A 20755-nucleotide genomic window follows, 5' to 3' on the forward strand; every position below is an offset into this window, starting at 1 on the left:
TGACGTGGGACGTGGGTTCATCATGATGACGTGGGACGTGGGTTCATCATGATGACGTGGGACGTGGGTTCGTCATGATGACATGGGACGTGGGTTCATCATGATGACGTGGGACGTGGGTTCTTCATGATGACGTGGGACGTGGGTTCATCATGATGACATGGGACGTGGGTTCATCATGATGACGTGGGACGTGGGTTCATCATGATGGCATGGGACGTGGGTTCGTCATGATGGCATGGGACGTGGGTTCATCATGATGGCGTGGGACGTGGGTTCATCATGATGACATGGGACGTGGATTCGTCATGATGCGTGGGACGTGGGTTCATCATGATGACATGGGGACGTGGGTTCATCATGATGACATGGGACGGGTTCATCATGATGGCGTGGGGACGTGGGTTCATCATGATGACGTGGGACGTGGGTTCGTCATGATGGCATGGGACGTGGGTTCATCATGATGACATGGGACGTGGGTTCATCATGATGGCATGGGACGTGGGTTCATCATGATGGCGTGGGACGTGGGTTCATCATGATGACATGGGACGTGGGTTCGTCATGATGACGTGGGACGTGGGTTCATCATGATGACATGGGACGTGGGTTCATCATGATGACATGGGACGTGGGTTCATCATGATGGCGTGGGACGTGGGTTCGTCATGATGACGTGGGACGTGGGTTCATCATGATGGCGTGGGACGTGGGTTCATCATGATGACATGGGACGTGGGTTCATCATGATGACATGGGACGTGGGTTCATCATGATGGCGTGGGACGTGGGTTCGTCATGATGACGTGGGACGTGGGTTCATCATGATGGCGTGGGACGTGGGTTCATCACAATGGCATGGGATCTGGGTTCATCATGATGGCGTGGGACGTGGGTTCGTCATGATGACGTGGGACGTGGGTTCGTCATGATGACGTGGGACGTGGGTTCGTCATGATGACGTGGGTTCATCATGATGACGTGGGACGTGGGTTCGTCATGATGACGTGGGACGTGGGTTCGTCATGATGGTGTGGGACGTGGGTTCGTCATGATGACGTGGGTTCGTCATGATAGCACGGGACCTGGGTTCATCATGATGGCATGGGACCTGGGTTCATCATGATGGAAGGGACCTGGGTTCATCATGATGGCGTGGGACGTGGGTTCATCATGATGACGTGGGACTTGGGTTCGTCATGATGACGTGGGACGTGGGTTCGTCATGATGGCATGGGACCTAGGTTCATCATGATGGCATGGGACCTGGGTTCATCATGATGGCATGGGACCTGGGTTCATCATTATGGCGTGGGACGTGGGTTCATCATGATGGCATGGGACCTAGGTTCATCATGATGGCGTGGGACGTGGGTTCATCATGATGGCATGGGACCTGGGTTCATCATGATGGCGTGGGACATGGGTTCATCATGATGGCATGGGACATGGGTTCATCATGATGGCGTGGGACATGGGTTCATCATGATGGCGTGGGACATGGGTTCATCACGATGGCATGGGACCTGGGTTCATCACGATGGCATGGGACCTGGGTTCATCATGATGGCCTGGGACATGGGTTCATCATGATGGTGTGGGACATGGTTTCATCACATCGCAACCTTCCGGTTACTAGTCCAACGCTCTAACCACTAGGCTACTCTGCCGCCCCATGGGACCTGGGTTCATCATGACAGCAGACTACTTTTGGGGTCTAAAAGCATCTTACAAACTGTGATTTTGGACTGTTATGTCGATTTAAGACAAACGGAAAACCAAAATGTTAATCTATTGCCTTATGGTCTGAGTTTTGCAGAGCGCATCCTAGAACTGTCGTGACACAGTACGATTTGCATGCAGATTTTATTTTGATACTCGTTTTTTTCTGCCATGCCAAGCAAAACGCCAACAAACACCGACCTAGAGGCATGACAGAGAAGGTTGTTTTATGCAGTGACATTCTTCAACATAACCGTTATTGATTGAGAGGGTAATCGTTTAAATGTCACAGATGCAACCCTGGGACAATGACAAATGTGGTGGGACTCCCGGCATGACTAGCCAAATGATGGATTTCGTCTGAGGTCAGGTGACAGGCGGGCAGGCCACCGGGTGGGAAGTTGGCTTTCTCTTCCGTTCGCTCACTCCCTAAACTTCACACCATTTCCCCCGCTCATCAACATTGCGAAGTGAATGATGCGTTCTCCCAAGCGTTGAATGAGATTATATGGCCGTCTTCTGTAGATAACAAACCTACAGGGTTTTTCCTGCTTTGTGTGGCAATGCGGTTTCTCAACTAAATAAGGCTTGCAATCCCTTTCATTAATTTAGATAAGCATTCAGGGTAGGCTCTGAGACAGGTAGTTGATTCTCCATGCAAAACAAATAATCCCAATTCCCAACAGCTCATTTGATTAGCTATTGTTGTCCTTTGGAATTGTCCTTGAAAGAGAGAAGGAGAACAATAGGATCGTTTATACCATGGAATTGAGAGAGAGAACAACAGGAGAGTTCTCAGCTGCATACCAAACCAAGTGTCGGAGCTGCCATTTTGCTGAACAACGAAATACCAAATTCTAATTTTAAGCGCTGGAGATTTTTATCAAGCAAATGCCAGTCGACTACGATGGTCTTTATCTGCCTAAGTCTCATTAATTAGGCAGAAAGCTGTCCGATAACACGCCTGAAAGATAATGACAGTGGCGGCAGCCACTTTGCCTGTCGTTTAAGTCCAGATAGAGACCAGGAATTGAAGTAGTCATGATCAAGTAGTAGAGTCATTGTGGACTCTACCGGACCATGAAAATGGACACAGATGGGGATGTTCTATGTGCAAGATTAGGAGAGGGAAGCATGAGTGAACACAATATGTTTACACCATTTCCATGTGCATTATTTCTAGGACATTGTTTTGCCCCCAGAGAGAATACTAGCTTGTGAGGCCATCTGCTCCCCCAGACTTCCACTACAACACAGGTTGTGAGCCTATGCGTGAACACATTAGTGCTTAGTGCTTTTATTGGAATTGGATGTTTACTAGCAGGATTTGAACTTGTTTCGATAGCCATTGCTACTACAGAGTACATGTGCACATTGATTTACAGATTACAGGCGGCTTTAGTCTTTAATCTGTGTAAGATAAATGTTGGACCATAGTACTTAAAAAGTTAACTACCACCTACCTGTCTGGAGACACCTTGCTGAGAATGTACTGCAAGTGAAATTCAAATTCTCAAATAGGAGGATAAAACCATCCTCCTCTTCCTCAATACACCAGTCTTCACTGACAGACATGTATTCAACATAATGTCTATCGTGCTGAAGTACAGAAACAACCTGTATGTTGTGCCCTAAGGCTTGGCCATGCTCCTGCTCTGTCTCTGTTTAGGCTAAAGCCATTTCCCCATGGCCATCACCGCTACAGAATCTTCATCCGTTTTTTTTTATTCCATACACTTCCTTTCTTTCCCCAACTCACCCGCTGAGAGATAGGAAGACCTGCATTTCAATTATAGATTGGTATCACACTCAACTCCTTCTTTTCTCAAATCCCTTTTCACTTGACAAAGGCCAAAACCTGCTCCATTTTTTCAGTCTCTTGATGAGGCCTCTGCTTTCCCTTTTGATACTTTGCCTCTATTCAATGAATTAGTCAGGTGGACTGAACATTCTGTCCATCTTTAAAATCATTATATCTCTATATTTGTGTTCTTTATTCCTGCTATAGAAGTCTGTTATCTACAATTTTTTCATGTCATATCTCTTTATTTCAACCATTACGCAAATGTAATTACTGTGATATATTATCCACAATATTTCTTTCAAAACATTCACTTCATCCCAAATCTCAAATGCAATGTTTTTATTCATTTTAACCCATATTTTACCCTTAGTTGACTGAGAACCCATTCTCATTTACAGCAACGACCTAGGGAATAGTTACTGGGGAGAAGAGGGGAGATGAATAAGCTAATTGGAAGCTGGGGATGATTAGGTGGCCATGATGGTATGAGGGTCAGATTGGGAATTTAGCCAGTGGTTAACGCTCCTACTCTTACGTTAAGTGCCATGGGATCTTTAGTGACCAAAGAGAGTCAGGACACTCCTTTAACTTCCCATCTGAAAGACAACACCCTACACAGGGCAATGTCCCCAATCACTGCCCTGGGACATTGTGATCTTTTTTTTTATCTGAGGAAAGAGTGCCTTCTACTGGCCCTCCAACACTAGTTCCAGCAGCATCCAGGGACCGACCAGGATCGAACCCTGCTTACCTTCAGAGTCAAGCCAGCAATGGGCTGCAGGGGTGTCTGCTGCTGGCCCTCCAACACTAGTTCCAGCAGCATCCAGGGACCGACCAGGATCGAACCCTGCTTACCTTCAGAGTCAAGCCAGCAGTGGGCTGCAGGGGTGTCTGCTGCTGGCCCTCCAACACTAGTTCCAGCAGCATCCAGGGACCGACCAGGATCGAACCCTGCTTACCTTCAGAGTCAAGCCAGCAGTGGGCTGCAGGGGTGTCTGCTGCTGGCCCTCCAACACTAGTTCCAGCAGCATCCAGGGACCGACCAGGATCGAACCCTGCTTACCTTCAGAGTCAAGCCAGCAGTGGGCTGCAGGGGTGTCTGCTGCTGGCCCTCCAACACTAGTTCCAGCAGCATCCAGGGACCGACCAGGATCGAACCCTGCTTACCTTCAGAGTCAAGCCAGCAGTGGGCTGCAGGGGTGTCTGCTGCTGGCCCTCCAACACTAGTTCCAGCAGCATCCAGGGACCGACCAGGATCGAACCCTGCTTACCTTCAGAGTCAAGCCAGCAGTGGGCTGCAGGGGTGTCTGCTGCTGGCCCTCCAACACTAGTTCCAGCAGCATCCAGGGACCGACCAGGATCGAACCCTGCTTACCTTCAGAGTCAAGCCAGCAGTGGGCTGCAGGGGTGTCTGCTGCTGGCCGGTGTCGAAAAGGGAATTGCATTCAAATTATGTGCTTTTCCTTTTTCACTTCACTATTTGCTTGAGAGATGATGTTTTTTTTTTTTTTTTTTACATCTCTCAGGATGGCCAACTGTTGTTCTGAGAGCATTCAGCTAAGCTTTCCTACCTTCTTATTAAGATTCACCACTGGCTTTTCAACATAATTGCACCTTTCATTCTTAGCGCACATCTACAAGTACTGTAATTTGCCTCCATTTCTTGGCTGTGCACTCAATGAAGCGTTATCGGGAGCACTTATATAATGATTTGTTCAACACTTGATTAGATAATAGATGTCTTGCTTAGCCGTTGGTGTGCTTTCTCGCATATCTCACTTGTCACCGGGGCTATTTTTGGATACGGTGTCCATTTGTAGAAGCTGGTCTGAAAGGTTTTTAAAGTGTCAAGTGCTTCTTAACCAAGGAATCATGCTGTCATTATATGCAAATCAAGTATTATATGCATTATATTCAAATCAAGAATGACATTTTAAAGTGGAAATTACAAACTTTAGAAGACTTTTTAAACCTAGAATATACTTCAAGTTTGCATTTCCCGCTGTGCAGTAAAATTCGCAGTAACAAAAGGGATCAAATTAAGATCCTACATCTGTACTATGAATCACTGACTTGTATTATTGTACTTATGTGATTATCAAACCTTTAACCAACCTTTTATCTACCTTTGGCCCATAATTAGCTGAGTCAGTGCTGTTCCTCAAAGTTACAAAACAAATTGGCCTGCCATTTTATTTTTAGGTCCTTTACATTCTCAATGTCCCAATGTCATCGGAGAAGGGCGGTGGCATCAGTTGTCCTATTTCAATACTGACTGATACCCACCTGGTTAGCCTGTCCCCACTGTCCCCAGGGCTCAATGATTATTGTGCAGCCCTGACAAAGATTGTCCCAGAGAATCGATCTGAAACACGAAGACTCAGCAGGGAGTTATATGGGAGAGCTATAGGAAACAAGACCCTTTATTGGGAGGGTTGAGATTGGACTCAGTTCAATAGTAGATCGCCAGTTTGTCCTTGGATGTGAATCTCGGACACTTTGATTTAGGTGTGGTTTTGTACGTATTGCTGTAACACTGTTCTGATTGACATGACAGCTGTCCTTTCCTATTAAGATAACCCTATGTCCTAAAGCATAAGACTAAATATACAGTTGAAAAATGGTTTTCATTGGTTGTGGTAGTGTTATTAGGTTTTACTATGTGTTATGCAAGCTTTACCAAGGTGTTGTGTTACCTTATTGACACCATATTAGGAAAGCCATATGCAAACATATCAAGTGTTACAGAAGTAACTCAAATGTGTCAGTTGGCCCAAAATATTATTCTTATGGCTGAGTTTTATCAAACCTGCTATAGAAATATCTATGCGTCTTTGATTACATGCACTATATTTTATTTTACACTTCAGTCATTTAGCAGATGCTCTTATCCAGAGGTGCATTCAACTACAGTAGCCAGTAGGTAAAACAATAATTTAATCAAAACTTTCATCAAAATAGCTGCTATCCAATAACACTACTGCCTATGCACATACTACTCTTATTCAGAAAACTGGAACATCTACCGTAGAGTGGTCTACTTGCTATTAATTACAGTACCACAAACCATTCTGCATTTTTATTTGAGTTATATGAAGGTATGTTAACTCTCTATGTTCCTGATTTAATAATGTAATGTGGTTTTGATTGAACAGCATCCCTAAGCCTTATCGAGATAGACTACCATCTGCTTCAGAGAGTGTGCCAAGATCCTTAAAAGAACCATCCCACACAAAAGCCCATTGATGACTGCTTGGCTGTACAGTAATAGAGGCTTTCTCTTAGTGAGGTAGTAAACCTTGATTTCTCTATTCACCTGAACTCCACTTGTCCCTATTGAAAAGCGAGGACGGCACATTTTCTGAAGGGATAGTTTTGTCTGTCACCCAAATGGCTTCCTATTCCCTACATAGTGGACTACTTTTGACAGGGGCCCTATGGGCTACACATAGGGCATAGGGTGCCATTTCTGACGAAGCCTTTGTCGAACAAGATGGAAGAGATGAAGAAGAACTCAAAGGGAGGGCCTTACTCCTCTTATGACATGCTATTCGTCTAATGGAGTTGCATTTTCTCCTCTGATGTACTGGCTCTCTAACTCTACTGGACACTCTATTAGCTTGACTTTAGTTGTCTAAGCATTGAGAGTAAGTTATTTATGCTCTATTTTCAAATCAGATGGGAGACAGTGGGACAGAACATTCTCTGCTTTTGTAAAGGCCCAGGGAACGTTCTACATACTATTGTATTATTTTCCCGTTGGTACCAGTGAGAGCAGAGAAAGATGGTAAAACCAAATCTGGCAACGATTCGATTCGATTTAAAAATTGCTGAGAGAGAGAGAGAGAGAGAGAGAGAGAGAGAGATTAACCATGTGCCATAGGCTATAGTTGAGCAGATGCGTTTGTAGGATTTCCACATATGGGCAGGGTTGGGTAGGTTACTTTATAAACGTAATTCATTACAGTTACCTGTCCAAAATTGTAATTGGTAACGTAACTTTTGGATTACCCAAACTCAGTAACGTAATCTGATTACATTCCATTACTTTTAGATTACAACCACAATCTGTAAGGCGCAAAAAGCAAAATGAAAGATCAGCAGTGTGATTCACATTAATGCACTATGTAGATATCAATAATAAGTGATATCCCTGTCGCCGTAGACTACACCACTGCTGTCATCCTTACCTCTAAGTGTTTATTCAAGTTGGATAATCTTTGGATGCCGACAGCAGTCGCACCATTGGAAGACATAGCTTGGACTGTAGCCTACAAAAACCTATACCTGCTCTTGTCCTGTGATCCATCAAACACATTTGGTGTGTCATCATAGTGGCCCGTGACTTGTGGTCAGACTCGCTCAGGTGGAACAAACTTAAACTTAAGCCTTTTTTGAATGCTGATTTGAATGTCATTGAGAAAACAGAGAAGGGTAAAAAAAAAAAAATCGGAATTTAAAAGTAATCCTCAAAGTAATCATCTAGTTTTTAAAAAGTATCTGTAATCTGATTACAATATTTTTGCTGGTAATTTAACGGATTACAGTTAGCGTTTTTTTGCATTCCATTACGTTTAATCCGTTACTCCCCAACCCTGCATATGGGCAACCTATTTTAGCAGGGTCCAATTTTTGGGGGGTATATTATGATTAACTTGGATTAGCTAATGTGCCACTGGAACACAGGAGTGATGGTTGCTGATAATGGGCCTCTGTACACCTATGTAGATATTCCATTAAAAATCAGCTGTAAAAAATCTACATAAAATTGGTCAGAAATACAGTGTAGACATTGTTAATGTTGTAAATGACTATTGTAGCTGAAAATGGCTGATTTTTAGTGGGATATCTACATAGTTGTACAGAGGCCCATTATCAGCAACCATCACTCCTGTGTTCCAGTGGCACATTAGCTAATCCAAAGTTATAATTTTAAAAGGTCTATTTGATCAATAGAAAACCCTTTTGTAATTATGGTAACACAGCTGAAAACTGTGCTGCTGATTATTAAAGATGAAATTAAACTGGCCTTCTTTAGACTAGTTGAGTATCTGGAGTGTCAGCATTTGTGGATTCGATTACAGGCTTAAAATGGCCAGAAAAAATAATTTTCTTCTGAAACTCAACGTTAACAGTGAAGAGGCAACTCCGGGATGCTGGACTTCTAGACAGAGTTCCTCTGGCTTTTTCTTTGCAACTCTGCCTAGAAGGCCAGCATTGCGGAGTCGCCTCTTCACTGTTGACGTTGAGACTGGTGTTTTTTGCGGGTACTATTTAATGAAGCTGCCAGTTGAGGACTTGTGAGGCACCTGTTTCTCAAACTAAACACTCTAATGTACTTGTCCTCTTGCTCAGTTGTGCACCGGGGCCTCCCATCACTCTTTTTATTCTGAGTCAGTTTGCACTGTTCTGTGACGGGAGTAGTACACAGCATTGTACGAGATCTTCAGTTTCTTGGCCATTTCTAGCATGGAATAGCCTTCATTTCTCAGAACAAGAATAGACTGACGAGTTTCAGAAGTAAGGTTTTTGTTTCTGGACGTTTTGAGCCGATAATCAAACCCACAAATGCTGATACTCAACAAGTCAAAAGAAGGCCAGTTTTATTGCTTCTTTAATCAGAAGAACAGTTTTCAGCTGTGCTACCATAATTGAAAAGGGTTTTCTATTGCTCAATTAGACCTTTTTAAAATGATAAACTTAGCCAACACAACGTGCCATTGGAACACAGGAGTGATGGTTGCTGATAATGGGCCTCTGTACGCCTATGTAGATATTCCATAAAAATATATGCTTTTTCCAGCTACAATAGTCATTTACAACATTAACAATGTCTACACTGTATTTATGATCAATTTGATGTTATTTTAAATGGACAAAACAATTGATTTTCTTTCAAAAACAAGTGACCCCAAACTTTTGAACGGTAGTGTATATACACTTCTCAAAAAACACTAAAATAACACATCCTAGATCTGAATGAATGAAATATTCTTATTAAATACTTTTTTCTTTACATAATTTTTGTGTGATTTTGTTGTCAGCACATTCAACTATCAATGGAAATCAAATTTATCAACCCATGGAGGTCTGGATTTGGAGTCACACTCAAAAGTAAAGTGGAAAACCACACTACAGGCTGATCCAACTTTGATTTAATGTCCTTAAAACAAGTCAAAATGAGGCTCAGTAGTGTGTGTGGCCTCCACGTGTCTGTATGACCTCCCTACAACACATAGGCATGCTCCTGATGAGGTGGTGAATGGTCTCCTGAGGGATCTCCTCCCAGACCTGGACTAAAGCATCCGCCAACTCCTGGACAGTCTGTGGTGCAACGTGGCGTTGGTGGATGGAGCGAGACATGATGTCCTAGATGTGCTCAATTGGATTCAGGTCTGGGGAACGGGCGGGCCAGTCCATAGCATCAATGCCTTCCTCTTGCAGGAACTGCTGATACACTCCAGCCACATGAGGTCTAGCATTGTCTTGCATTAGGAGGAACCCAGGGCCAACCGCACCAGCATATGGTCTCACAAGGGGTCTGAGGATCTCATCTCGGTACCTAATGGCAGTCAGGCTACCTCTGGCGAGCACATGGAGGGCTGTGCGGCTCCCCAAAGAAATGCCACCCCACACCATGACTGACCCACCGCCAAACCGGTCATGCTGGAGGATGTTGCAGGCAGCAGAACGTTCTCCACGGCGTCTCCAGACTCTGTCACGTCTGTCACATGTGCTCAGTGTGAACCTGCTTTCATCCGTGAAGAGCACAGAGCGCCAGTGGCGAATTTGCCAATCTTGGTGTTCTCTGGCAAATGCCAAACGTCCTGCACGGTGTTGGGCTGTAAGCACAACCCCCACCTGTGGACGTCGGGCCCTCATACCACCCTCATGGAGTCTGTTTCTGACCGTTTGAGCAGACACATGCACATTTGTGGCCTGCTGGAGGTCATTTTGCAGGGCTCTGGCAGTGCTCCTCCTGCTCCTCCTTGCACAAAGGCGAAGGTAGTGGTCCTGCTGCTGGGTTGTTGCCCTCCTACGGCCTCCTCCACGTCTCCTGATGTACTGGCCTGTCTTCTGGTAGCGCCTCCATGCTCTGGACACTACGCTGACAGACACAGCAAACCTTCTTGCCACAGCTCGCATTGATGTCCATCCTGGATGAGCTGCACTACCTGAGCCACTTGTGTGGGTTGTAGACTCCGTCTCATGCTACCACTAGAGTGAAAGCACCGCCAGCATTCAAAAGTTTATTTTATATTTATTTAACCAGGCAAGTCAGTTAAGAACAAATTCTTATTTTCAATGACGGCCTAGGAACAGTGGGTTAACTGCCTGTTCAGGGGCAGAACGACAGATTTGTACCTTGTCAGCTCAGGGGTTTGAACTTGCAACCTTCCGGTTACAAGTCCAATGCTCTAACCACTAGGCTACCCTGCCGCCCCAAAAGTGACCAAAACATCAGCCAGGAAGCATGGGAACTGAGAAGTGGTCTGTGGTCCTTTATTGGGGGTGTCTTGCTAATTGCCTATAATTTCCACCTGTTGTCTATTCCATTTGCACAACAGCATGTGACATGTATTGTCAATCAGTGTTGCTTCCTAAGTGGACAGTTTGATTTCATAGAAGTGTGATTGACTTGGAGTTACATTGTGTTGTTTAAGTGTTCCCTTTATTTTTTGGAGCAGTGTATATAGAGTAGGCTACTAAATACATTTTCCGGTGGCACACTGACTCACCTAATGATGAAGATGAAGCCATAGGCACCGATGTCCTCATCATGGCAATAGCCTAACTCAAAATAAGCTACTTTGAAAAACAGTGCTGCTGTTGATTCAAAATTGTTTCCATTTGTTCGATTATTAGCTATTCAGCAGCATTTGCTTTTTTTCGCACAACTGTATTTAGAAATTTACAAAAGGAAAACTGCAGCCACAACCGACCATACAAATATAATCCATAGATGGCAGGTCCCATTCAAATCAAGACTGGCAGGCATTGCTCGTGTACCCATGAGTTTAACAGTCAAAGTGCCAGGGTAAGAGGTTACAAATCCTTCTATGGATTATATCTCTATAGCCACAACACAGCAAGCTGTTCTATATTTGGCTTGCCTACTTCCCAAATTGCAGCCTTCTCAACTGTAGGCATACTGCTGACTGCCAAGATAAAGGAAAGACTTGAGTAAATTAAGGATACAAAGTATATGTTATGGAATGGGGTGCATTTCCTGGCATGGTTTAAGGCCACTTGTAGAATCTTTGCCAAGGCTCATTGAAGCTGTTCTGGCAGCTCGTGGTGGCCCAACACCCTATTAAAACACTTGGTGTTCCCTTTATTTTGGTAGTTACCTCTATGTTCCTGTGATACAATTGAATCCACAGTCATTTTTGGGGAGAAAGCCCCTGCATTAGCGTGTGTATCAGAGAAAAAGAGAGCTGTAATTCCCAGTTTTTCTTGAGGTAGAAACATCTCTCTCCACACAAAGAAACTACATTGTGGGATGAGTGATCTAGGATCTAAATACTATGTCATGCGTTTTCTGTGGCAGAGGCAGTCTTTGTGAATTGTAGTCACTCAGGATTCCATGATGTGTGGCGTCCCTGGGAGCTGCGCTGCTGCTGTTCCTATTAGTGAGATAGTAAACCAAATTGGAAGCCTTTGCATTACGATGCCTTTGAGGTAAATCACTGATTCGCAGCCTGCGTGTGTTTTCTAATATGGGCATGCTGTGACCCACACAAACCCCAAGGGTGGCTGACATTTGAACACAAGCCACCGCTGCTGTTGTTTATGTAGATAATTGTTGTGTTGTTTTTGTTTAGATGTGCAGTGGGTAGCGGGGTGTAGTAGCGTTATCTCTGTATGTTTCATATTTGAGACATACTGTACACAGACATAATTGGCTTTGCTGAAATGCTGCCTCATGTTCTGATGCTATAAAACCAGGAGTTGTATTTCATCAAAACCATTCTACAACAAACCTGCTCTGTGGGACATCACAAAATACCTATGCTACAAAAAGACACCCTTTCACTGTCAGCATTAGTTATTTCACCTCATAAACATGCTCTGATTTATCACAATTAAGCTAATTAGCTAAATATGAGGCTCAGTAACATTTCTATTTTCCTGCTGTGAAAATGGGATTGATTTTTAGCCCAGCTCTGATGACATTTGCCTAATAAACTCCTCGTTTGACCATAGCAACAGCTTCAGCAGAAGAATCCAGTTGGTGAAATAGCTAGGCCTGCCCACCTGATATTATGTTCTGATAGGCAATCTCAGAGACTGTCATGATTGACAACATCCTATAAAATGAAAGCTGCAGCCAGATAACCATCCATCTCTCTCACATCTTACTGTCAATCCTCTTTCACTGTGTTAAATTGGTGGGAGTCGCTAACTGCCTCAACAGTATGAAGCTTTGGTAACCATTACGAGATTTGGTTCAGCTTTAAATGACGCTCAGCTTTTAAACGCTTCATGAAGCCTTCATAAGTGCTACATGAATGTGTTACAAAGCATCTATAACCGTACAGTAGGTCATGCTCTATAAAAGGCTTATAAATGTGGAATAAATGTGTGACATAACCATCAATGTCAAATGTGACATAACCCACTGCTTAATAAAAGCTTTATAAATCATATTAAACTGATGCTTCACAAAGCATTTATTACCTTGTCATGCATCTTGGTAAAGCATTGCAATACCAGGATAGTGGGTTAGATTCCCGGGACCACCCATGTGTAAAAATGTATGCACCCTTGACTGTAAGTCGATTTGGATAAATGTAATTGTATTACTCTAAACCCGTTCTAGATTGGCCCAACCTCTTTCCCTCTTGGGTGCATAGTCAATATTGGACTTGACCTCAACTTACAACAAAATGCTGCACGGCAGTTTGACACACACTCTAAAGTGCAGTCATGCACAGCAAAAAACATTGGTAGGGCCCTTTAAAATCTGTATTTATCTTTTGCATAATTCCATTTTTTCCCATATTCTCCTTTTGTTTTTCAAGGTTTCGGATTTTCAGTTTTTTCAATTTTTTAATAGAAAAAACAACATATTTGGATTTTCTTGGATTTTCTGTGTTCACAGCAATGCTTAAATCAAAACAGGTGACCACTTTTGAGGTCTGGGAAAAATGTAAGAAACTTGGTTTTTGCTTGTAGCTGCCTTTGTTTCAGTGTGCATGCCCTGTTTGGTTAGCAGTGTTTCGATAGCGCAGTAAGCTCACATATAATGAGTTAGCAAATCAAATGCCTACTTCTGGTGCCACTGGACAGTGACAAACTAGTAAATAAACCTTTATTTGTTGTCATTTAAATTAGTTTGTAGTATTTATATGTGTTGAGTTAGATTACAAAGCTACCTCAATCGTTAGATCAAATAATTTCGGTGACTTCACAGCAATTGCTAGCTAGCTAACAGGTCTGACAACTTTCTTTGTTGTTAGGTTGGAACCAACATGCAGTACCTCCAGCAGGCAGAGAAGCAAGAACCAATTGTCAGCCAGCTCAGGGACAAGCTACACTATTCACAGTGTAATATTCAATGTAATTGCATTGCTGGACTTTTTAAAACTTAATATATTTGTATTGTTTAAAAAAAAAGAAATAAAAGGAAATATGGTTTAAACTGGTCTTTAATATTTATTTATTTAATTCCTTTAGACTTTATAGTAAGCACAGTGCCACGTGATATAGAATCTTTATGGATGTGTTATGAATGACCGAATGTGTCTCATTTCAAACAAAGTATTAATGGACACCACGTAAAGTGTTGATAAATAGGCTTTTGGCGTTCTGCTGATTTCTGAAGGTTCTCTCATGATCAACAGGTTACTGTAGTGTGTGAGAGGTATTTAGATGGGTTGATGGACCTGCAAAATGTGTGTGTGTATGTGTGTGTTTCAGAACCAAGATGATTTGAACAGTCCAATCTGAGACTACCTCACCAGGTATTCCTCTTCTGTTCCCATGCTGGAGACCAGGGCTTGATTACAACCCGGTAACAATGGTGCCAACAGCTTGTGGCTGATCTTTCAGCGGGGCAGTTGGTGAATGTGTCAAAGACCTGTCTGGGCCCAGGACCCCACGGTATGGCTTCTTATATTGTTGTGTCAAAGACCTGTCTGGGCCCAGGACCCCACGGTATGGCTTCTTATATTGTTGTGTCAAAGACCTGACTGGGTCCTGGACCCCACGGTATGGCTTCTTATATTGTTGTGTCAAAGACCTGACTGGGTCCTGGACCCCACGGTATGGCTTCTTATATTGTTGTGTCAAAGACCTGACTGGGTCCTGGACCCCACAGTATGGCTTCTTATATTGTTGTGTCAAAGACCTGACTGGGTCCTGGACCCCACGGTATGGCTTCTTATATTGTTGTGTCAAAGACCTGACTGGGTCCTGGACCCCACGGTATGGCTTCTTATATTGTTGTGTCAAAGACCTGACTGGGTCCTGGACCCCACGGTATGGCTTCTTATATTGTTGTGTCAAAGACCTGACTGGGTCCTGGACCCCACGGTATGGCTTCTTATATTGTTGTGTCAAAGACCTGACTGGGTCCTGGACCCCACGGTATGGCTTCTTATATTGTTGTGTCAAAGACCTGACTGGGTCCTGGACCCCACGGTATGGCTTCTTATATTGTTGTGTCAAAGACCTGACTGGGTCCTGGACCCCACGGTATGGCTTCTTATATTGTTGTGTCAAAGACCTGTCTGGGTCCTGGACCCCACGGTATGGCTTCTTATATTGTTGTGTCAAAGACCTGACTGGGTCCTGGACCCCACGGTATGGCTTCTTATATTGTTGTGTCAAAGACCTGACTGGGTCCTGGACCCCACGGTATGGCTTCTTATATTGTTGTGTCAAAGACCTGACTGGGTCCTGGACCCCACGGTATGGCTTCTTATATTGTTGTGTCAAAGACCTGTCTGGGTCCTGGACCCCACGGTATGGCTTCTTATATTGTTGTGTCAAAGACCTGACTGGGTCCTGGACCCCACGGTATGGCTTCTTATATTGTTGTGTCAAAGACCTGACTGGGTCCTGGACCCCACGGTATGGCTTCTTATATTGTTGTGTCAAAGACCTGACTGGGTCCTGGACCCCACGGTGTGGCTTGTTATATTGTTGTGTCAAAGACCTGACTGGGTCCAGTAGTGCACAGTATGGCTCGTTTTTGTTTTGTGCGTGTTTGTGTGCTGAGGAACATGTAACTTGGTTCCAGAAGAAAGACACTTACAAATTATTTTAGATTAGGGGCCTTCATCAAGGTAAGTGTTTCTTGGTGTAACGTCGTCTCCAGGCTATTGCACACACAGTATATACTATAAGCCTTGGATATCAACCATTCAAAGTTGACCATAGTGAGAGTGACCATTGAATTCTGTAGGAGTGACCTTACTGAGTAAAGTATTTGTCATTGTCACTACTTAACACAGTCAAAAAGTCACAATTATTGCTAAACCCTGCCCACTTTAACAATTTATCTTCTTAAAATGTTATTTTAAACCTAACCCTAACTCATGAAGACCTTGTTTGATGTGTTGGTCAACCAGACCTTCCGCGCATTTGGGCAGAAGTGTCTGGGAACGAGATTAGGTGTCATGTGACTATGAACTCTTTATAAAGCATGACATACAGTTATAGATGCTTTGCAACACATTTATGTAGTGCTTAGGAAGGCTTTACATAGGCGGCCTTTACAAGCTGAACGTCCTTCAAAGCGGGACCAGAGATTTATAGGCCGCCTATGTATGCATTCATAAAGCCTTTATAGCAGCAACATAAGACATGTATCTGCCATAGGCTGGAATTAATATTATGAACAATGGCAAAATATGTTAGGAAGCTTGTTATGATGTGTGCTATAGATGACAGGCACATCTGTTGTCAAATGCTGGTAGGTCTTATAAAACTGTTATAAAGGCTTTATGGATGTTTACATTGGGGGCCTATAACACATTAACAAGCAGTAAGTATGTATGGTTATGTATGTCAATCAATAGTCAACAGTGTTGATGAGTGGCTCATTTCTAGCTCCCAGGATCATCTTATGTAGTCAGCTAGCCGGCAAATCTTATGTCACGCTGAGCTGATTTAGAGCCCAGTAAGGGGCGTGCTTGCTGAGGTCTAATGGACTCCTGGTACCCTCAGACCTGGAGCTAGCAATTTTATCACCAATCAGAGGCAGTGTTTTATTGACAGGCCAACCGGAGAACTGGGCAGCTCTCGGATACTATTTAGGAAAAATAAACAACAAACAATGTTATTTAAGTGATTTATTTATTTTCTACAAATGTGTATTTCAATGTTTTTACAGTACATTACAGTACATAATCAGCTGACAATGAAAATGTTGCGTGACATTATCTATTTATTATTTTCTGCAACTGTGATGTTTTGGTCAAAAACATTTTGTAATCTACTGTACTATGCTTCAATGGTTTTAAAGCAATGGTCCTTCCTCAATGGTTGACTTCTTCAAAATGCATCAATTGATTCATGCAGTATAGAGTAACTGCAAGTGATGGAGAACATAGTTCCTGGTTCAATTTTTAGCAGTTGTTGCTGAGGAAGCTGTTTGTCACAGCCAGGGAGCAAAGGCCAACTGCTCTCACTGCTTGCAACTCAGCTGAGCTCCTTTTAGTTTAACATACTGACTTAACACTTGGGTGCACTTTTTAGTGCTCCACTGACAGGGATTTCATGCTGGGTGCTAAGAGCCGTTAGCCTTCTTACTGTAACCGTTCTTGTTAATGCCTTGGGTCTGCAGCGTGCGTGCGGAGAGAGGGGGAGAGAGATTGGCTCAGCTAAGAGCATTTCTCATTACATTAGCTTGTTGACTGACTAACTGTTGTGGTCGTGTTTCCAACTCTGACTGTTCTACCTTGGGGGTGAATTATGTAACATGAGAATATTAGTGGAAGAATGGGCACATGTTATCTCATGTTCTTACAATGCAAGACTGGAAGATTTAAGATAGCCAACACAAAAGCCCACTAAAGTTGTGAAAAGTGTCCCCCATAACGACTACTACTGTGTGGAGAAATCTACCGAGGATGTTTTTGTTTGTTTTGTTTTTCCCCATGGGACACTTTGCAGCTACATCGTACAATCATGTCTGTTTCTCAGATAGCAGAGGATGTATTATGGGGGACACTGTAGCTACGTCATACAGTCATGTATTTTTGTCAGATAGCAGCGGATGTATTATGGGGGACACTGCAGCTACGTCGTACAGTCATGTATTTTTGTCAGATAGCAGAGGATGTATTATGGGGGACACTGTAGCTACGTCGTACAGTCATGTATTTTTGTCAGATAGCAGCGGAGGTATTATGGGGGACACTGTAGCTACGTCGTACAGTCATGTATTTTTGTCAGATAGCAGCGGAGGTATTATGGGGGACACTGTAGCTACGTCGTACAGTCATGTATTTTTGTCAGATAGCAGAGGGTGTATTATGGGGGACACTGTAGCTACGTCATACAGTCATGTATTTTTGTCAGATAGCAGCGGATGTATTATGGGGGACACTGCAGCTACGTCGTACAGTCATGTATTTTTGTCAGATAGCAGAGGGTGTATTATGGGGGACACTGTAGCTACGTCATACAGTCATGTATTTTTGTCAGATAGCAGCGGATGTATTATGGGGGACACTGCAGCTACGTCGTACAGTCATGTATTTTTGTCAGATAGCAGAGGGTGTATTATGGGGGACACTGTAGCTACGTCATACAGTCATGTATTTTTGTCAGATAGCAGCGGAGGTATTATGGGGGGGGACACTGCAGCTACTTCGTACAGTCATGTATTTTTCTCAGATAGCAGCCGAGGTATTATGGGGGACACTGCAGCTACGTCGTACAGTCATGTATTTTTCTCAGATAGCAGAGGAGGTATTTTGGGGGACACTTTGCAGCTACATCGTACAATCATGTCTGTTTCTCAGATAGCAGAGGATGTATTATGGGGGACACTTTTAGCTACGTCGTACAGTCATGTCTGTGTCTCACTATTTTTGTCTCTCACTCAGATCTTTTTTTTTCTGAAATGTATTTGCATACATTGATTTAAGTAGTTTATGGAAAATATGAAAGATTGTGCATTGATAGAATGTATGCCAAATATTCAAGACCTTGGATAGCTGCATTTCTGACAGTGTTTCCTTAACCTATCTTGGTTTAGCCCCAGCTGTTCCACTTATTTGATCTATTCCAGTAATACTGTAGCACACCTGACTCAACTGGTCAACAAATTAACAAGATGAATCAGGTTTGCATGTACTGTATTGTATTCTACTCTATTGTAATAGTTCAAATAAGTGGAAAAGCTGTGGGCACTCATGGAAAAATTAGGGGAAAACAGCAGCATGTCATACACATGTGCTCCCACTCGGTTGTCTCAAGATGTGACTGACCTTGTTTCTCTGCTGTTTGTTTGGCAGGGCCGGCATTGAAGACCGTCTCCCCCAAGCAAGACTGTGAGGAGTGCAAGCAGGACAAACTGGGCACTGACAAGGGCAGCGAGAGCGGCACGTCCCTCAACGAGCTCTCCACCTCCAGCTCCGAGACCCACTCTGAGGCCACCTCACCCCAGGATGGTCCCAACCTGGGTGGGGGAGGCGGCGGGGGATCCGTGGCCCCCTGTGGAGCCCTCCAGTCCGTCTCCCGGCAGCCCAGTACCCTCACCCTGGGGCGACCCTCCAAGAAGGGCTCGTCAGTGCAGTGGATGCAGCTGCCGGATAAGCGACGCAACAGCGAGCTCTTCCAGTCGCTGATGGGGCGTGAGGGCGGCCTTAGTAGGAAGAAGAACACGGAAAGACCCAGTGCAGAGGAAGAGATGAAGCAGTGCATCCAGGACTTTAACAACATCAAAATCCCACAGGCTTTCCCTGAGCGCAAGAGGCAGTGGCAGTCCGAACTACTCCAAAAGTACGGTCTATAGGTGCCACTTTCTATTCCCATCCCCATTCCACATGTGGTAGCCATCTTTGTTTGGATTCCTTCCATTTTGTCTGGTTTTAAGTGCTATGATTCCTCTAAAATGTCTGACAGTACAAATTAAGTTAAAAGGATCATCAACCAACTGTTGTTTTTGTGAAGGGAGGCCAGGTTGGTAAGCACATGCATTTCAGGGGCATGTTAAAAGAAGCACAGCGGATATCCCCTTTTCTGGTATGTTGTCTCTTAAATTCTAAATTGCAATGTAGATTTCTCATACAAGCCTCAAAAGTAAAAACTGTGTGACTATGTGAAAAGTATTTTGGCTAATTTCTTTCTTTGAGACCTTCAGTGACATTCCCACTCCCCTCGCTTTGGAATGGATTGAAATAGTTGTGAATGTAGATGAATGTTGTTAACGAATAAGAAAAAATTGATATACTGTATACCACTAAAGACTTAATTACAATTTATTGAATTATCTACAGAGAGAGAATTATATGTGTTCGACATGTGAATTGTTTAAGAAGTTTTTTTTATTTCCAGATAGTGGGAAGAGTGGAATATGTCCATTCAGTATCTACCATGGATGTCCTTTGGTGTGTTTTACTGTTGTTGTCCATGGTCAATGTGTGAGTAACAAGGTTTATTGCTATTTTTTTTTAGAATAATTCTACGATAATATAATATCATGTTATGACACTTTTCAGTCCAGGAACAGGCTTGATCAGTGTCAAGGAAACCATCTCTTCATGTAAAAATCCTTCAGTGCCGGGCTAAGAACGGTGAAGATGATTTCTTACAATCACTCTAGATAGATAATATTGTGTGCTGAGGGCCAAGCCTTTTTTATACAGTGTTAACTCCAAGCCGCTTTCTCTTGCTCACCCAATAACTTACGGAATTGACTAAAAAAAAGCTGATTACCGAGCAATGGAAAAGTCTGTTTTTTGTCATTCCCTCTTTGTTGAAAATCATTTATCTAATAAAAGTGTTGAGTAAAGATGAAAAAGCCGCTGGCTTTTTATACACCAGTTATTTTGTCAGTTATTTTGTCTGTTTTTTATTGCCAAGGTGAGAGGTTTTGTTTTAAAGGGAGACCTTTTGTTTTAAAGACATTCAATAAAATGACATGTTATGAACTCAACGAATTACACCACAAGGCAGAAATCTAAAACAAATCCATACTTAGTGAATTTAAAACACTTTACTCAACAAATTGCTTTGACAGATGGAAATATGGTGACGATTACTTAA

At 43.3% G+C, this 20755-nt stretch overlaps 1 protein-coding gene across 1 annotated transcript in view; it reads left to right on the plus strand.

Annotated features, from left to right (window-relative positions):
- The window catches only part of LOC115131186 (BTB/POZ domain-containing protein KCTD8-like), a 34842-nt gene extending 14323 nt beyond the window's left edge, over nt 1-20519 (plus strand). The window contains exon 2 of the mRNA XM_029662781.2: nt 19003-20519. Coding sequence (XP_029518641.1) covers nt 19003-19502 — 500 coding nt within the window. The 3' untranslated portion in view covers nt 19503-20519. The remainder of the gene's footprint in view (nt 1-19002) is intronic.
- The last annotated feature ends 236 nt before the right edge of the window (nt 20520-20755 follow it).

Source organism: Oncorhynchus nerka, linkage group LG6 (genome assembly GCF_034236695.1).
Source record: "Oncorhynchus nerka isolate Pitt River linkage group LG6, Oner_Uvic_2.0, whole genome shotgun sequence".
NCBI lineage: Eukaryota > Metazoa > Chordata > Actinopteri > Salmoniformes > Salmonidae > Oncorhynchus > Oncorhynchus nerka.